Below are 19,183 nucleotides of genomic sequence, written 5' to 3'. Positions count from 1 at the left end.
AAGCTCTGAACCTTTATACCGGATCATCGTAAATAGCTAGCTGCAATCCGAGTGGCTACTCCTGGCTAACGTCTCTGTCCCAGAGCAAGCACCAGTTAGCCTGGAGCTAGCCTCGAGCTAAGTCCATCTCCCGACTAGCCGAAGAGGTCCAAAAATACCTAATTTGCCAATTGGCCTGGACCCTCTACTGACCCTCTACTGCCGACACGGAGCCCCGCCGATCCATCACGACTGGTCCGCCGACATAATCGTCCGAGGGGGTTTCAACAGGCTTTTCCGCTGCGACATCGCCAAAGATCCATCTGCTGGCCAAGGCCCGCGAGCTTTCTGAATCGCTGTATCTCCAGCTCACCGCATGAAGAGGAATAAACAGACTCACCCCATCGCGACGTCCCCCAAAGGTTAACTCTCTAGCCTTCGCTATCTCCCTGCTTGCTAATTCGGCCTGCTAACGGCTAGCTTGTCAAGCTCCGGTCCGCTAACTGCTACCTTGTCTAGCTCGGGCCTACGAACTGTTAGCTTGTTAGCACAGGCCTGCTAACCGTCTGAATCACTGCGTCCCAATCACTCTCTGACCCCATTTACTTTCTATCTCTTTTTGATTTTTAATTTGTTTATACCTTCCGGAAACCTGCCTCACCCAATGTGATACGGAATCGCTATTACTTTTATTCTTATTTTTATTTTTATGACACACTCAAGAACCTCCAGACGCTAACCAGCTAACTAGCTACAAGCTAGTTAGTCATTGTTCGTTTTTTTTAAAACCTGGATAACACTCGCCAGCCCAGCCCCCCTGCCCATCCACCGCTGCCCCCTGGACAGTGATCTCTTGGCTACATAGCTGACGCACGCTGGACTGTCCATTAATCACGGTACTCCTTTCTGCTTGTTTGTCTTACCTGTCGGCCCCGTTGCCTAGTCAACGCCATTTTACCTGCTGTTTGTTGTGCTAGCGGATTAGCCTCGCCTACTGTTTTTAGCTAGCTTTCCAAATTCAACACCTGTGATTACTGTATGCCTCGCTGTATGTCTCTCTCAGATGTCAATATGCCTTGTATACTGTTGTTCAGGTTAGTTATAATTGTTTTAGTTCACAATGGAGCCCCTAGACCCACTCTGCATACCCCTGTTACCTCCTTTGTCCCACCTCCCACACATGCGGTGACCTCACCCATTACAACCAGCATGTCCAGAGATACAACCTGTCTCATCATCACCCAGTGCCTGGGCTTACCTCCGCTGTACCCGCACCCCACCATACCCCTGTCTGCGCATTATGCCCTGAATATATTCTACCATGCCCAGAAACCTGCTCCTCTTATCCTCTGCCCCCAACGCTCTAGGCGACCAGTTTTGATAGCCTTTAGCCGCACCCTCATACTACTCCTCTCTGTTCTGCGGGTGATGTGGAGGTAAACCCAGGCCCTGCATGTCCCCAGGTACCCTCATTTGTTGACTTCTGTGATCGAAAAAGCCTTGGTTTTATGCATGTCAACATCAGAAGCCTCCTCCCTAAGTTTGTTTTACTCACTGCTTTAGCACACTCTGCTAACCCTGATGTCCTTGCCGTGTCTGAATCCTGGCTCAGGAAGGCCACCAAAAATTCAGAGATTTCCATACCCAACTATAACATCTTCCGTCAAGATAGAACTACCAAAGGGGGCGGAGTTGCAGTCTACTGCAGAGATAGCCTGCAAAGTAATGTCATACTTTCCAGGTCCATACCCAAACAGTTCGAACTACTAATTTTGAAAATTACCCTCTCCAGAAATAAGTCTCTCACTGTTGCCGCCTGCTACCGGCCACCCTCAGCTCCCAGCTGTGCCCTGGACACCATTTGTGAATTGATCGCCCCCATCTAGCTTCAGAGTTTGTTCTGTTAGGTGACCTAAACTGGGATATGCTTAACACCCCGGCAGTCCTACAATGTAAGCTAGATGCCCTCAATCTCACTCAAATCATCAAGGAACCCACCAGGTACAACCCTAACTCTGTAAACAAGGGCACCCTCATAGACGTCATCCTGACCAACTGGCCCTCCAAATACACCTCCGCTGTCTTCAACCAGGATCTCAGCGATCACTGCCTCATTGCCTGTATCCGCCACGGAGCCGCAGTCAAACGACCACCCCTCATCACTGTCAAACGCTCCCTAAAACACTTCTGTGAGCAGGCCTTTCTAATCGACCTGGCCCGGGTATCCTGGAAGGACATTGACCTCATCCCGTCAGTTGAGGATGCCTGGTCATTCTTTAAAAGTAACTTCCTCACCATTTTAGATAAGCATGCTCCGTTCAAAAAATGCAGAACCAAGAACAGATACAGCCCTTGGTTCACTCCAGACCTGACTGCCCTCGACCAGCACAAAAACATCCTGTGGCGGACTGCAATAGCATCGAATAGCCCCCGTGATATGCAACTGTTCAGGAAGTCAGGAACCAATACACGCAGTCAGTCAGGAAAGCTAAGGCCAGCTTCTTCAGGCAGAAGTTTGCATCCTGTAGCTCCAACTCCAAAAAGTTCTGGGACACTGTGAAGTCCATGGAGAACAAGAGCACCTCCTCCCAGCTGCCCACTGCACTGAGGCTAGGTAACACGGTCTCCACCGATAAATCCACGATTATCGAAAGCTTCAATAAGCACTTCTCAACGGCTGGCCATGCCTTCCGCCTGGCTACTCCAACCTCGGCCAACAGCTCCGCCCCCCCCGCAGCTCCTCGCCCAAGCCTCTCCAGGTTCTCCTTTACCCAAATCCAGATAGCAGATGTTCTGAAAGAGCTGCAAAACCTAGACCCGTACAAATCAGCTGGGCTTGACAATCTGGACCCTCTATTTCTGAAACTATCTGCCGCCATTGTCGCAACCCCTATTACCAGCCTGTTCAACCTCTCTTTCATATCGTCTGAGATCCCCAAGGATTGAAAGCTGCCGCAGTCATCCCCTCTTCAAAGGGGGAGACACCCTGGACCCAAACTGCTATAGACCTATATCCATCCTGCCCTGCCTATCTAAGGTCTTCGAAAGCCAAGTCAACAAACAGGTCACTGACCATCTCGAATCCCACCGTACCTTCTCCGCTGTGCAATCTGGTTTCCGAGCCAGTCACGGGTGCACCTCAGCCACGCTCAAGGTACTAAACGATATCATAACCGCCATCGATAAAAGACAGTACTGTGCAGCCGTCTTCATCGACCTCGCCAAGGCTTTCGACTCTGTCAATCACCATATTCTGATCGGCAGACTCAATAGCCTCGGTTTCTCGGATGACTGCCTTGCCTGGTTCACCAATTACTTTGCAGACAGAGTTCAGTGTGTCAAATCGGAGGGCATGCTGTCCGGTCCTCTGGCAGTCTCTATGGGGTGCCACAGGGTTCAATTCTCGGGCCGACTCTTTTCTCTGTATATATCAATGATGTTGCTCTTGCTGCGGGCGATTCCCTGATCCACCTCTACGCAGACGACACCATTCTATATACTTTCGGCCCGTCATTGGACACTGTGCTATCTAACCTCCAAACGAGCTTCAATGCCATACAGCACTCCTTCCGTGGCCTCCAACTGCTCTTAAACGCGAGTAAAACCAAATGCATGCTTTTCAACCGATCGCTGCCTGCACCCGCATGCCCGACTAGCATCACCACCCTGGATGGTTCCGACCTTGAATATGTGGACATCTATAAGTACCTAGGTGTCTGGCTAGACTGCAAACTCTCCTTCCAGACTCACATCAAACATCTCCAATCGAAAATCAAATCAAGAGTCGGCTTTTTATTCCGCAACAAAGCCTCCTTCACTCACGCCGCCAAGCTTACCCTAGTAAAACTGACTATCCTACCGATCCTCGATTTCGGCGATGTCATCTACAAAATGGCTTCCAACACTCTACTCAGCAAACTGGATGCAGTCTATCATAGTGCCATCCGTTTTGTCACCAAAGCACCTTATACCACCCACCACTGCGACTTGTATGCTCTAGTCGGCTGGCCCTCGCTACATATTCGTCGCCAGACCCACTGGCTCCAGGTCATCTACAAGTCCATGCTAGGTAAAGCTCCGCCTTATCTCAGTTCACTGGTCACGATGGCAACACCCATCCGTAGCACACGCTCCAGCAGGTGTATCTCACTGATCATCCCTAAAGCCAACACCTCATTTGGCCGCCTTTCGTTCCAGTACTCTGCTGCCTGTGACTGGAACGAACTGCAAAAATCGCTGAAGTTGGAGACTTTTATCTCCCTCACCAACTTCAAACATCAGCTATCCGAGCAGCTAACCGATCGCTGCAGCTGTACATAGTCTATTGGTAAATAGCCCACCCATTTTCACCTACCTCATTCCCATACTGTTTTTATACTGTTTTTTTTATTTATTTATTTACTTTTCTGCTCTTTTGCACACCAATATCTCTACCTGTACATGACCATCTGATCATTTATCACCCCAGTGTTAATCTGCAAAATTGTATTATTCGCCTACCTCCTCATGCCTTTTGCACACATTGTATATAGACTGCCCATTTTTTTCTACTGTGTTATTGACTTGTTAATTGTTTACTCCATGTGTAACTCTGTGTTGTCTGTTCACACTGCTATGCTTTATCTTGGCCAGGTCGCAGTTGCAAATGAGAACTTGTTCTCAACTAGCCTACCTGGTTAAATAAAGGTGAAATATTTTTTTTTTTAAAAGCTGTACAAAAAAGTCAGCAAACAAGCAAGCACAGGCCACGAATGATGCATTTACAATACCATGTTGGTAATAAAGCATAATTTGTTCGCCCGCAACTTCTGGGGTAGCTAATTTTAGCTTGGTATTTAGATAGCACCAATACAACCAGCCTAAAAACAATGATCAGTAGAAACTGCAGTCATTGTCATTATTCTTAGCCATTATTTAGGAATCCTTGTGAGTAAGTATTGTTGTTCGCCTATTGAAATTGAACTTCAGTTCATGAAAATAAATAGCTAGCCAGCTACTTAACCCTGTTGCCCAAAGCTAACGTTATAAGCAGCCAGCTAGCTTCATCTGGCTTGTGGGTCTTGACCGGACCGGTTTATGTGTTGTGAAGCTAGCCACAGTAAGGATTAGGCACAATAGTGGAATTTACTGTTTGCCTTCAAAATAACGTTTTTTTTTTTTTTCAACCTTAATTTAACTTGGCAGGTTAGTTAAGAACACATTCTTATTTTCAATGACGGCCTAGGAACAGTGGGTTAACTGCCTGTTCAGGGGCAGAACGACAGATTTGTACCTTGTCAGTTCGGGGATTTGAACTTGCAACCTTTCGGTTACTAGTCCAATGCTCTAACCACTAGGCTACGCTGCCATTTACAGTGATATTTGTATTGAATACAAATAGTAGCATTATGCCATACTTTTATTTTGAAGGCTACCCGCAAGGTCCACTATTGTTTCTAATCCTTATTGTAGCTAGCTTCACATAGATGGGTCCGACAACCATTCTACAAATAAGAACTGTCTTATAAATGAGGGTTATTTTAGGTGACGACACCTTGCTATATTGTTAGCTAGCTAACTGTAGCTACTGAAACAGATTATGTCGTGTTATCTTTTTTGACACGCAAAGACCCAAACGGCATTCCATAGATATCCTGGTTGAGAATGAAACGACTGAACAAATGAACAACGGAACAGCACAGCAAGTAAGTGAAAGAAATAGGTTTTGATTATGTTTTACTGGTAATGGGGACGTACGTAAATGCCAACAAAATAACTTTTTGGTGCGTGCGTGCGTGCGTGTATATATATATATATTTTTATTTAACTAGGTAAGTCAGTTAAGAACAAACCCTTATGTACAATGACGGCCCTGACGATGCTGTGCAAATTGTGCGCCACCCTATGGGACTCCGAATCACGGCCAGATGTGATACAGCCTGGATTTGAACCAGGGACTGTAGTGACGCCTCTTGCACTGAGATGCAGTGCCTTAGACCGCTGCGTCCATGTGTGTGTTATGTCACGTTCTGACCTTAGTTCCTTTATTATGTCTTTGTGTTAGTTTGGTAAGGGCGTGAGTTGGGGTGGGTAGTCTATGTTATTTTTTCTATGTTGTGTTTATGTGTTTGGCCTGGTATGGTTCTCAATCAGAGGCAGGTGTCGTTTGTTGCCTCTGATTGAGAATCATACTTAGGTAGCCTGTTTTCCCCATTATAGTTTACCAGACAGAACTGTTTCGTTTTCATTCGTTCTCCTTGTTATTTTGTTTTTGGTGTTCAATGTTAATAAATTGTCAACATGGACACGTACCACGCTGCATATTGGTCCGATCCTTCATACTCCTTGTCAGAGGAAGACGAATATCGTTACATGTTAACTATTTACCGTAATTGCTGGACTATTAAGTGCACCTGAATATAAACCGCACCCACTGAATTATTAAAAAATATGTATTTTGTACATAAATAAGCCGCACATGTCTATAAGCCGCAGGTGCCTACCGGTACATTGAAACAAATGAACTTTACACAGCCTTTAAACGAAAGTCATTGGTCACTATCTTCCTCCTCCTGTGCACTGAAACCACTGAAGCCATCTCCTTCGGTGTCGGAGTTGAATAGCCTCAGAATTGCTTCATCCGATGTTGGATCGTTTTCATTGTCGCTCTCGTCACTTTCATCCGGAGGCAAATACCCCGCTGAGCTTATGCTGCCCCTTCAACACGCAGCAGTCCAGCCTTTCGAAACCCATTGATGATAGTGGATTTTTTGACAATGCTCCACGCTGTCAGAACCCACTGGCAGACTTGACCATAAGTTGCTCTTCGCATGCTGCCCGTTTTAGTGAAGGATTTCTCCCCACTTGTCATCCAAGCCTCCCACTGAACAAGGAGCGCCACCTTAAATGCACGATTTACACTGATGTCGAGTGGCTGCAAATACTTTGGGCCATCTGCTTTTCTTCCCTCTGAAAGCTGTTGTTGTCTTTTTGCACTGAGTCAGTTCCTCACGCTGCTTTCCAACGTCTTATCATCGACTCATTAAGGCCAAGCTCCCGTGCAGCAGCTCTATTTCCTTTTCCAACAGCCAGATCGATCGCCTTCAACTTGAAAGCTGCATCATATGCATTTCTCTGTGTCTTTGCCATGATGAGGGTGACAAAATTACTACCGTAATCAGAATGATGGGAAGTTTGAGCGCGCTCGATTTACGTCACATTATGTGACGGTGCTCAGTTTTTTGGCAGCATGAATCTTGTGAAAGCGGGAAAAATCCATAAATTAGACGCGTCATTGTATAAACCGCGAGGTTCAAAGCGTGGGAATAAAGTAGCGGCTTATAGTCCGGAAATTACGGTAACTGTACTAGAATGCTTAAAAGGCTGCTAAAATTGTAAAAATCAATTATCGGTATCGATTTTTTTGGGCAAGGAAAATATCGGTATCGGCCAAAAATGTCATATCGGTGCATCACTAGTGTGTGCCTTTCAAAATCATGTCAAATCAATTGAATTTACCACAGGTGGACTCCAATTCAAGTTGTAGAAACATCTCAAGGATGATCAATGGAAACAGGATACACCTGAGCTCAATTTCGACTCTCAAAGCAAAGGGTCTGAAAACTTATGTAAAAGTATTTCTGTTTTTTAATTTTAATACATTTGCAAACATTTCCAAAAACCTGTTTTCGCTTTGTCATTATGGGGTATTGTGTGTAGATGACGATTTTCAAAATGTAATCCATTTTTAGAATGACTGTAAAGTAACATTTTGTACTATCCTAGAAACACACACACACACACACACACACACACACACACACACACACACACACACACACACACACACGCGACACAGCTGGAGCATGGAGCAACATTCCCACTAGTGCACACAACTGGAACTACCTGAGAAGACCTCTCAACTGCACTGACTTTCGCTCCCTCCGTTTTCCTAGTTTAACACACGTGCTTTGTGTTTCCAGGGGGTCCTTAAAGACCTTTATCCACACTGTTCACCTGCTGCAGAAACAGACAGACCTGGGCCAGCTCCCTGTGGCTGATGTGCTCTACAAGTGAGTCTAGTATCCTTATGTCTGGATGTGCTTGGTGAGACACCCTTGTGTCCCTTCCCTGTCTTGCCGTGGTTGTGACCTCTTTCTCTCCCTGTCTGTCCCACCCAGACTCCTAGTGCTGGAGGGGGGGCCAGGCTCCCCGTCCTGTCTGCTCGGGGGCAAGCACAGCGTTTCCTGGGGCTTTGAGGACATGCTGCCTACACCTGACAGCAGCAATGGAGGGGCAGAGAGCAAAGGTAATCAAATCAAATTTTATTGTCACATACACATGGTTTGCAGATGTTAATGTGAGTGTAGCGAAATGCTTGTGCTTCTAGTTCCGACAATGCAGTAATATCTAACAAGTAATCTAACAAATTCACAACAACTACCTTATTTATACACACAAATGTAAAGGGATGAATAAGAATATGTACATATAAATATATGGATGAGCGATGACTGTGCGGCATAGGCAAGATGCAGTAGATGGTATATACATATGAGATGAGTAATGTAGAATATGTAAACATTATTAAAGTGCCATTATTTAAAGTGACAACAGATACCTTTATTAAGTCCATTTATTTAGATGGCCAGAGATTTGAGTATGTATGTTGGCAGCAGCCTCTCTATGTTAGTGATGGCTGTTTTAACAGTCTGATGGCCTTGAGATAAAAGCTGTTTTTCAGCCTCTCGGTCCCAGCTTTGATGCACCTATACTGACCTCACTTTCTGGATGGTAAAGAGGTGAACAGGCAGTGAATCGGGTGGTTGTTGTCTTTGATTATCTTTTTGGCCTTCCTGTGACATCGGGTGCTGTAGGTGTCCTGGAGGGCAGGTAGTTTGCCCCCGGTGATGCGTTGTGCAGACCTCACTACCCTCTGGAGAGCCTTGCGGTTGAGGGCGGTGCAGTTGCCGTACCAGGCGGTGATACAGCCCGACAGGATGCTCTCGATTGTGCGTCTGTAGAAGCTTGAGTGTTTTAGATGACGAGACAAATTTCTTCAGCCTCCTGAGGTTGAAGAGGCGCTGTTGCGCCTTCTTCACCATGCTGTCTGTATGAGTGGACCATTTCAGTTTGTCCGTGATGTGTACGCAGAAGGAACTTAAAACTTTCCACCTCTCCACTACTGTCCCGTCGATGTGGATGGCGGGGTCCACGATCATTTATTTTGTTTTGTTGACGTTGAGTGAGAGGTTATTCTCCTGAAACCACACTCCGAGGGCCCTCACCTTCTCCCTGTAGGCCGCCTCGTCGTTGTTGGTAAAAAGGCCTACCACTGTTGTGTCGTCTGCAAACTTGATGATTGAGTTGGAGGCGTGCATGGCCTCACATTCATAGGTGAACAGGGAGTACAGGAGAGCTTAATGATGAGCTTGGAGGGTACTATGCTGTTGAATGCGGAGCTATTGTCAATGAACAGCATTCTTACATAGGTATTCCTCTTGTCCAGATGGGATAGGGCAGTGTGATGGCGATTGCATCATCAGTGGACCTGTTGGGGTGGTAAGCAAATTGGAGTGGGTCTAGGGTATCAGGTAGGGTGGAGGTGATATGATCCTTGACTAGTCTCTCAAAGCACTTCATGATGACGGAAGTGAGTGCAACGTGGCGATAGTTCGGTTACCTTGGCTTTCTTGGGTACAGGAACAATGGTGGCCATCTTGAAGCATGTGGGGACAGCAGACTGGGATAGGGATTGATTGAATATATCCGTAAACACACCAGCCAGTTAGTCTGCGCATGCTCTGAGGACGCGGCTAGGGATGCCGTCTGGGCCTGCAATCTTGCGAGGGTTAACACGTTTAAATGTTTTACTCACGTTGGCCACGGAGAAGAGCCCACAGGCTTTGGCAGCGGGCCATGTCAGTGGCACTCTTGTCCTCAAAGCGAGCAAAGAAGTTGTTTAATTTGTCTGGGAGCAAGAAGTCGATGTCTGCGACGGGACTGATTTTCTTTTTGTAATCTGTGATTGACTGTAGACCCTGCCACATACGTCTCGTGTTTGAGCCGTTGAATTGCAACTCTACTTTGTCTCTATACTGACGCTTTTTTAAAGCCTTTGTGTATGTGAGAACATTAGCTCCATTGGTGTTGGGGGGGGTTGCTTTTTTTGAAAGCTCAAAATATATTCCGGTCTATTGAACTATGGGTCATTTCTGTGCTGTCAGAGTATTCCTTCTCACAGTACCATTATAGAATCATTTGTATGGGAGTGTTATGTATGTGCAGTTAGGTGTGTTTCCTTTTTTGTGGATACAGGTAGTGAATAAGCCTAGACATGTTTATTTTGTGTTTTAATTGACACGTCTTGTTGGAGTGGGGTGATTCTGCTGGCCCTCAAAATCCTTGCTGCCTCTTATTATGATTTATCTGTTCACCTCTTTAGATCTTTTATATTTGGTCCTTTGTCTGCAGCCAGTTAGAACTCCAACATTTAGCCAGAGAGGGAGACATGGAGTCATCATGCTGATTTCATTCTGTCTCATTGGCTGAGGCTGCTGAGGATGGCATCACGTGTTGGTTATAGGGCAGGGTGGTGACTAGCTGAGGTTAAGGGGAGAAAGAGGAAGAGACTTGTTTCCTCCACTCGATGGGCTGAACTTGGAGAGCCCTGTAAGGCTATAGGACCTCAACAGCTCCCCCTATAGGAGGCCAGTTGAGAGCCATAGACATGGCAGCAAGAGAATGTTTTAGAACTGGCTGGCTGTGGGACTTAATTAACCCTTCTGTACATAAAATGTCTGCATGCATGACTGTAGGTCACTTTGGATAAAGTGTCTGCTAAATGGCATATACAGTACTTAAGATGCTTATTAAGGGACAAATATATGAACAAATATATGAAGGTAACTTTATCCAATTATTCAACAACATGAAAACAACAGATTTATTTAAATAGAACAATTTTCCCTTAAATCTTACAGGTAGAATAAACCTTTTTAGAAGGGTATGGCTCCCAAAGTTTTTTGATTTATTTTGGATAATACCAATTATCCCACCGAAGACATTCTTTAAAAAAAGTATACTTGGTCATAAGTCTTTATATAGGTAAATGAAACTCCTAGAATAAAAAGGAAGGTTTTACATTTTTTTACAAGTCTGAGAGTGGTTTTAACCTTCCAGACTTGGAATTGTATCAACTCGCCACCCAAGGCTTTAAGTTGTGACATATACACTGCTCAAAAAAATAAAGGGAACACTAAAATAAAACATCCTAGATCTGAATGAATGAAATATTCTTATTAAATACTTTTTTCTTTACATAGTCGAATGTGCTGACAACAAAATCACACAATAATTATCAATGGAAATCAAATGTATCAACCCATGGAGGTCTGGATTTGGAGTCACACTCAAAATTAAAGTGGAAAACCACACTACAGCCTGATCCAACTTTGATGTAATGTCCTTTAAACAAGTCAAAATGAGGCTCAGTAGTGTGTGTGGCCTCCACGTGCCTGTATGACCTCCCTACAACGCCTGGGCATGCTCCTGATGAGGTGGCGGATGGCCTCCTGAGGGATCTCCTCCCAGACCTGGACTCAAGCATCCGCCAACTCCTGGACAGTCTGTGGTGCAACGTGGCATTGGTGGATGGAACGAGACATGATGTCCCAGTTGTGCTCAATTGGATTCAGGTCTGGGGAACGGGCAGGCCAGTCCATAGCATCAATGTTTTCCTCTTGCAGGAACTGCTGACACACTCCAGCCACATGAGGTCTAGCATTGTCTTGAATTAGGAGGAACCCAGGGCCAACCGCACCAGCATATGGTCTTACAAGGGTCTGAGGATCTCATCTCGGTACCTAATGGCAGTCAGCCTACCTCTGGCGAGCACATGGAGGGCTGTGCGGCCCCCCAAAGAAATGCCACCCCACACCATGACTTACCCACCCACTGCCAAACCGGTCATGCTGGAGGATGTTGCAGGCAGCAGAACGTTCTCCACGGCGTCTCCAGACTGTCACGTCTGTCACATTTGCTCAGTGTGAACCTGCTTTCATCTGTGAAGAGCACAGGGCACCAGTGGCAAATTTGCCAATCTTGGTGTTCTCTGGCAAATGCCGAACGTCCTGCACGGTGTTGGGCTGTAAGCACAACCCCCACCTGTGGACGTCGGGCCCTCATACCACCCTCATGGAGTCTGTTTCTGACCGTTTGAGCAGACACATGCACATTTGTGGCCTGCTGGAGGTCATTTTGCAGGGCTCTGGCAGTGCTCCTCCTGCTCCTCCTTGCACAAAGGCTGAGGTAGCGGTCCTGCTCCTGGGTTGTTGCCCTCCTACGGCCTCCTCCAGGTCTCCTGATGTACTGGCCTGTCTCCTGGTAGCGCCTCCATGCTCTGGACACTACACTGACAGACACAGCAAACCTTCTTGCCACAGCTCGCATTGATGTGTCAACCTGGATGAGCTGCACTACCTGAGCCACTTGTGTGGGTTGTAGACTCCGTCTCATGCTATCACTAGAGTGAAAGCGCACCGCCAGCATTCAAAAGTGACCAAAACATCAGCCAGGAAGCATAGGAACTGAGAAGTGGTCTGTGGTCACCACCTGCAGAACCACTCCTTTATTGGGGGTGTCTTGCTAATTGCCTATAATTTCCACCTGTTGTCTATTCCATTTGTACAACAGCATGTGAAATTTATTGTCAATCAGTTTTGCTTCCTAAGTGGACAGTTTGATTTCACAGAAGTGTGATTGACTTGGAGTTACATTGTGTTGTTTAAGTGTTCCCTTTATTTTTTTGAGCAGTGTAGTTAAATGTACTAAAGAGCAACAATGGGTACATATTGAAGATGTGCATGCTCATCCCCAGAATCTTTTTACGTGTCTATTTTCAAAGGATAAAGCTAAAAACATTAACAAGTTCATAGTTAAGAACACTATAAATGTATGGAAGAAAAGAAAATGGATTCTATAAAATACAATATCCCACCCTAAAACACCTTTATGGAACAGTCCATGGATAGCTTTTCAGAATTAATCAAGAAATTGGCCCACATGGAAAACTAAAGGCATAGAAATCATATATGACGTGGTAATAGGAAATACAATTATTTCCATGACATAATTAAAAAGCTTTTGGTCATGTAGTGTATTACTATTATTATTAGTAGTAGTAGTATATGTAAACACAAATGATCAATCGGACAATAAGGGCTATACTATGACTGTCACTGCTGCCTGCACCATGGTTCCTCACACTGGCGGGAAGATGTGAGAAAGCAAACGGATGGACATGGTCTTGTTGCCTCAACCCTTTCACTGTTGTTGTCCCGTGCTCTCTATACTGTCCTCCCTCTTTCCCCTCCTTCCCTGTTTCTTTACCCCTCCTTCCGTTTTTCTCCCTCTTCTGCTGTTTCTCACTCCGTCTCTTCCTCCCTCCCTGCTGTTGCAGACACAGACCTGGGGCGCTGTCTGGCCACAGACGGGCTCTATCTCTACACCACTAACTCCTTTGGGAGAGGAATCAGCAAGCTGGGCTCCGGTTTGCACGGGACACTGAGGTAACATGGCACCCCTGCTTTCATATGCAGAGGGAGTGATAATGCAGAGGGAGCGATAACGCAGAGAGAAAATGTAGATGGACTGATAATGCAGATGGATAGATAATGCAGGGAGAGTGATAATGCAGAGTGAGAGTGAGAGGAAAATGTATGTATATGCTGGAAGTAGAAGCCTAAGAGTTGTTGTCCATTAGTGTATGTGTGTATATATATATACACACACACACACACACACACACACACACACACACACACACGCTCAGACACACACGCACAGACACACACACACACTACCAGTCAAAAGTTTGGACACACCTACTCATTCAAGGGTTTTTCTTTATTTTTAAAATGTTCTACATTGTTGAATAATAGTGAATCAAAACTATGAAATAAAACATATGGAATCATGTAGTAATCAAAGAAGTGTTAAACAAATCAAAATATAATTTATATTTGAGATTCTTCAAAGTAGCCACACTTTGCTTTGATGACAGCTTTGCACACTTGGCATTCTCTCAACCAGCTTTACCTGGAATGCTTTTCCAACAGTCTTGAATGAGTTACCACATATGCTGAGCACTTGTTGGCTGCTTTTCCTTAACTCTGCGTCCAACTCATCGCAAACCATCTCAATTGGGTTGAGGTCGGATGATTGTGGAGGCCAGGTCATCTGATGCAGCACTCCATCACTATCCTTCTTGGTCAAATTGACCTTACACAGCCTGGAAGTGTGTTTTGGGTCATCGTCTTGTTGAAAAACAAATGATAGTCAAACTAAGTGCAAAACAGATGGGAAGGCATATCGCTGCAGAATGCTGTGGTAGCCATGCTGGTTAAGTGTGCCTTCTAAATAAATAACAGGCAGTGTCACCAGCAAAGCACCCCCACACCATCACCCTCCTCCTCCATACTTCACGGTGGGAATCATACATGCGGAGATCATTCGTTCACCTACTCTGCGTCTCACAAAGACATGGCAGATAGAACCAAAAATCGAAAACTTATCCTCTGCATAGAGTTAACTCTGGGTCTTCCTTTCTTGTGGCTGTCGTCATGAGAGCCAATTTCATTATAGCGCTTGATGGTTTCTGCAACTGCACTTGAAGAAACTTTAAAAGTTCTTGAAATTTTCCTCATTGACTGACCTTCATGTGATGATGGACTGTCTTTTCTCTTTGCTTATTTGAGCTGTTCTTTCCATAATATGGACTTGGTCGTTTACCAAAATAATCTTCTGTATATCACCCCTATCTTGTCACAACACAACTGATTGGCTCAAATGCATTAGGAAGGAGAGAAATTCCACAAATAAACTTTTAACAAGGCACACCTGTTAATTGAAATGCATTCCAGGTGACTATCTCATGAATCTGGTTGAGAGAATGCAAAACTGTCATCAAAGGGTGGCTACTTTGAAGAATCTCGAAAATATATTCGGATTTGTTCAACACTTTTTTTGGTTACTACATGATTCCATGTAGTTACTATGTGTTACTATGATTACTATGTGTTATTTCATAGTTTTGATGTCTTCACTTTTATTCTACAATGTAGACAATAGTTCAAATAAAGAAAAAACCTTGAATGAGTAGGTGTGCCCAAACTTTTGACTGCTACTGTATGTGTGTGTATGGGGGGGATTGGAAATTATGCAGACAATTACATTGATGGAAGCCACAATCTATTTACAATATCTACCCTCCCAAAAAGTGAGAGTGCCACAATAAAATACCCTTGCCACAGGGATACCTCCTGTTCCCTTCTTCTGCCCTACTGGAAATCCCCCTCTGATTTCACTTTCTGAGCAAGATGTCAAAGGAAATGGAGAGCCTGGTTTTGTGTTTGTGCAGGGGATTTGTGTACTGTCGGAATGAGGAGTTTGAGGCGGGCTGGGTGGTGTTCAGCAGCGGCCGCCTTCTCCACCGCCCCGCCTCCTTTGATTTCAAGCCCCATCAGCTGTGCCACGTCATCGACCCCTTCACCCTTCAGGTACGCCAGCTGTCATCTAGTGACAGGCTTCATGACGTCACTTATGATGACCAAATTACACAGTAGTGTATCTCCACTAAAAGACTGACTGTGCTCTTTCTACCCATCTCAGGCGTGCCAGATCGTGTCAATGCCAGCCCACCACTTCCCTGTGGGCAGCAGCGTGACCACGCTGCACCTGTGCTCAGATGGAACCTACCTGTACTGGGTGTGGTCTCCCGCCAGCCTTAACGAGAAGACCCAGAAAGGCCACTCCATCTTCATGGATGTCTTTCAGCTGTCGGTAAGTGAGCATGCGTCATCTAGCCTCTCAACTATGCTTAGCAAAGCTCTTCCCTCGTTCCACTCTCTCACCCCTCTGTTCCTCCTCCTCCTGGTGCAGACGGAGACAGGGTTGTGTGTGGCAGACGTCCTGCAGGAGAGGGTGATCCTGACACGGAAGGAGGGCGAGTCTTCCAAATGTCTAAACGAGCTGCTGCTGAGTCGCATGTCGCGCTTCCGCGCCTCCCACTCCGCCACGCTGGCCGCTCTCACCGGCTCTGCCATCTCCAACACTGTCAAGGAGGAGCAGTCCGGTAATACTCACACTCAATAGTCATAATACACTCACACTATTTAGATATATATACTGTACACATTATTTCACACTCAATTAAATGTGAAATAACCAGGCAGTGAAAATTATGATTGAATCCATTATCCTCATCACATTGTGCAATTCACACTTCACGTCCCTTAGTCCTGTATATTTAATGTTGTGTGTTGAAGCATGTCTTTGCTCCTCTTCCACAGCAGTGAACACTAGCTGTGGCCTCCCTCTGAAGACTCTGAGGAAGACGCCCATGTATGTGTGTGGGACCTCTCTGGTGATGCTGGCGTCTCCGCCCGGCGTGTCTGGCAGTTCTACCACACGCTCCCTGTTTGGAGGCACCAGCGGTCTGTCCTCCCTGAAAAGTAAGAGCAGACATGTTCATCTTCACTGGGAATCTCTGTTGTGTTTTTAAGTCTCTTCTTTCTACTGTCAGTGGCATGTTTGTTGACTGCTTTCCTCTCTTTCTCTGGTCAGTCCTCTCATCCAGTCTGGTGTTCAACCTAGCTGATGGTCAGTTCAGCAGCCGGGCAGACCTCATTGATGCCCCTGGCAGTTCTCTGGGCAGGGGTGCCCAGGTGGCAGGGCTAGGTAAGCTCCTGTTCAGGAATTAGTTTTTTTCTGTGTGAGCTGAAGTGTATAAAGTGCAGCACATATTTGTGTTGTAACCCCTGCACCCTTTCCTATGTGCTGTAGGAGCCTGCTATGACGCCCTCAACAACTTGATCTGGACCTGCTCCAGTGACTACATGGACCAGTGGTGTAACCCTGGCAACCAGGCCTTCCATCACATGTGCCATAGGCTTGGCGTCAGCAATGTCATCAAAGAACCCCAAGGTAACCAAAATAGCCCTAATCCTGTTTGTCAATCGACGCTGACCTCAAGTGATGTGCTGCAGAATCATAGGCTAAATAGTGTCTGAACCAGCTTCTTCATTCACGTGAGATCAGGCAGTTAAAAGTTACTACCCTCCCTTCCTCTCTCTCCCTGCTGCAGAGGAGACCGTGGCCACCGGTGAGGTGATCAACCAGCTGCTTCACCATGTGGGCGCTATGTGCATCCACCAGCTCAACCTGCTGGCAGCCAGCAGCAGCCTGCCCCTGGGCACCCTCCTGGGCAAGCAGCACCCCATCGATGCTCGCCACTTCAGCAGCATCTGTGACATCATGGAGAAAGCCATGGTCAATGGGGACAGCTGCATCATCCGCTGCATCCTGGTGGTATTCCAGGTACGGTGGAGCTGGAGATCCAGCCTGCTGCTGTGATGCTACCTGGAGTCCAACTGACGTCTAAATCACTCATATTTACACATTGGTGTTTGCCGTTCAGGTGGTGTTCAGGTTCTTCAACCCTCAGTCGGAGCAGAACAGGGAGAGCGTGCGGCGTTCAGGTCTGCTCCTGTGGCAGCTGCTCATGGCACCGGTGGATCAGATCGGACCAGAGATCCAGGCAGAGGTGTGTCTGGCTATCAGGTAAACACAGTACAGCACAAATCCATAACCATAAACACAGGACACACATAAAGACCTGGACTTTGAGACAACTATCGGTCCCTTGATTGGCATCTACTGTCTCGGTTATCTCTCCCTCTCTGTAGCTCGGGTTTGAATACCTTGTATCAGGGGGAGTCTGAACTCAACAACCTGCTGAAGCTGGTCCTGACAGAAGGTGATAGTTGCAACCTACTCATTGGGTTTTATGCACACTCTTAACACATTCTAATCATCTTCGTATAGGGCTTGTATCTGGTACAATGGAATCGCTGAATGTGGTCTGTGTGTATCTGTGTGATCTTTAGGGGAGAGGAACAGTGGTCTGTCCCAGCTCCGTGATGTCATCCTCACCAACCTGGCTGACCAGCTGCAGAAAAATCGATTTGGGAGTGACGAAGATGACCACTACAGGTAGAGCACAGCTATTGCAGAGATTTGCTCAACACTTTGCAATGTCATGCATTCCTGCTTGAAAAATAACTCTCAATTCCTCCCCTAACCAGAGCTAAAGGGTTTTTCTGAGTAACCTGATGCCATAAAATGTTGTATCCCATTAATAATAATGCAATATGACACTGTCTCTGTATTAGAGGGTTGTTCAGCTGAATCAGTCTGAGCATCTCTCTCCTGTGTTTCCCCATCAGACTCAGTGATGAACTCCTGCACAGCATCCTGAAGACCGTTGTCCGTGAATCCTGCCGTCTTATCACCAAATGTCAGACTGTCGCCAGGGATGACTTCCAGAAGCTTCTCTCCACTGTGCCAGTATGTGTCTCTGTCACTGCTCAACTACACCGAGGATCAACTGGGCTTTGTCTGGTCAGACCGTCTGTTGTCTAATTAGCAGTAGATTGTGTGTTACCTCTTGTATACTGACTTCCCTCCTTCCCTTCTACTAGGTGGCCTCATCAAGCCTGCGCTACCTCATGGCCATTCAGAACCACCTGCTTAGCAACACTGTTCTGATCCGCCCCGACGACAACGACGACAGTGACAACTCCCTACAAGGGGAAACAATGAAGGTACAGGTAAACACCCCCTTTAAATACCCCCTACTGCTGTCTGTCCATGTGGAGTCCATATGTCCGCCCCTCTCTTCTCTTCCTCTCTCTCTCGCTCTCCCTCTCTCTCTCTCTCTCTCTCTCTGAGCGGCCTCAATTGCTGCAGCAATGGAGCAAGGAAATGTTCAATCATGACACAGCATAGCCACCCCATTTAGCATATTCAACAGTAAGCCCTTTTTTCTTCGTGCTTTTATCTATGGGTGTTTGTTTTCTTACCCACAGGCACATAGTATAGCTGCGACTGTACATTTTTTTGGAATTCATGTAGTTGTTTTTCCTGTTGTAAGCAAGTAGGCACTGTTACGGAAGCATTGCCTTTTCTGTGTGTGGTTTCCAGGAGCTGCAGACCAGTATCCTGTCGCTGGCCACCAAGATCCTGGTGGGGTGTGACGAGGTGCTGGAGAGCCTGCAGCAGGTGACCACTGCCCTCATCAACAGTGACATCACCGACCGAGAGACCAGGTGACCATCACCATTCCCCTCTCTGCTTTACCTGTCTACCTGTTGCCTGTCTTCCTGTC

General features: G+C 46.2%; 1 protein-coding gene across 1 annotated transcript in view; it reads left to right on the top strand.

The window, feature by feature from the left end:
• The window catches only part of LOC115140056 (probable E3 ubiquitin-protein ligase HECTD4), a 76,243-nt gene that overhangs the window by 24,649 nt on the left and 32,411 nt on the right, over positions 1 to 19,183 (top strand). Inside the window, 16 exon segments of the mRNA XM_029678100.2 lie at positions 7,941 to 8,030; positions 8,139 to 8,266; positions 13,418 to 13,526; positions 15,377 to 15,515; positions 15,628 to 15,798; positions 15,898 to 16,090; positions 16,308 to 16,469; positions 16,582 to 16,695; positions 16,801 to 16,941; positions 17,102 to 17,334; positions 17,435 to 17,577; positions 17,703 to 17,773; positions 17,904 to 18,009; positions 18,243 to 18,363; positions 18,498 to 18,626; positions 19,000 to 19,124. Coding sequence (XP_029533960.2) covers positions 7,941 to 8,030; positions 8,139 to 8,266; positions 13,418 to 13,526; positions 15,377 to 15,515; positions 15,628 to 15,798; positions 15,898 to 16,090; positions 16,308 to 16,469; positions 16,582 to 16,695; positions 16,801 to 16,941; positions 17,102 to 17,334; positions 17,435 to 17,577; positions 17,703 to 17,773; positions 17,904 to 18,009; positions 18,243 to 18,363; positions 18,498 to 18,626; positions 19,000 to 19,124 — 2,175 coding nt within the window.

The sequence above is a fragment of the Oncorhynchus nerka genome, linkage group LG13 (genome assembly GCF_034236695.1).
Source record: "Oncorhynchus nerka isolate Pitt River linkage group LG13, Oner_Uvic_2.0, whole genome shotgun sequence".
Taxonomy (NCBI): domain Eukaryota; kingdom Metazoa; phylum Chordata; class Actinopteri; order Salmoniformes; family Salmonidae; genus Oncorhynchus; species Oncorhynchus nerka.
Note: the sequence above shows the minus strand (reverse complement) of the source record. Positions and strands in the feature narration are given on the sequence as shown.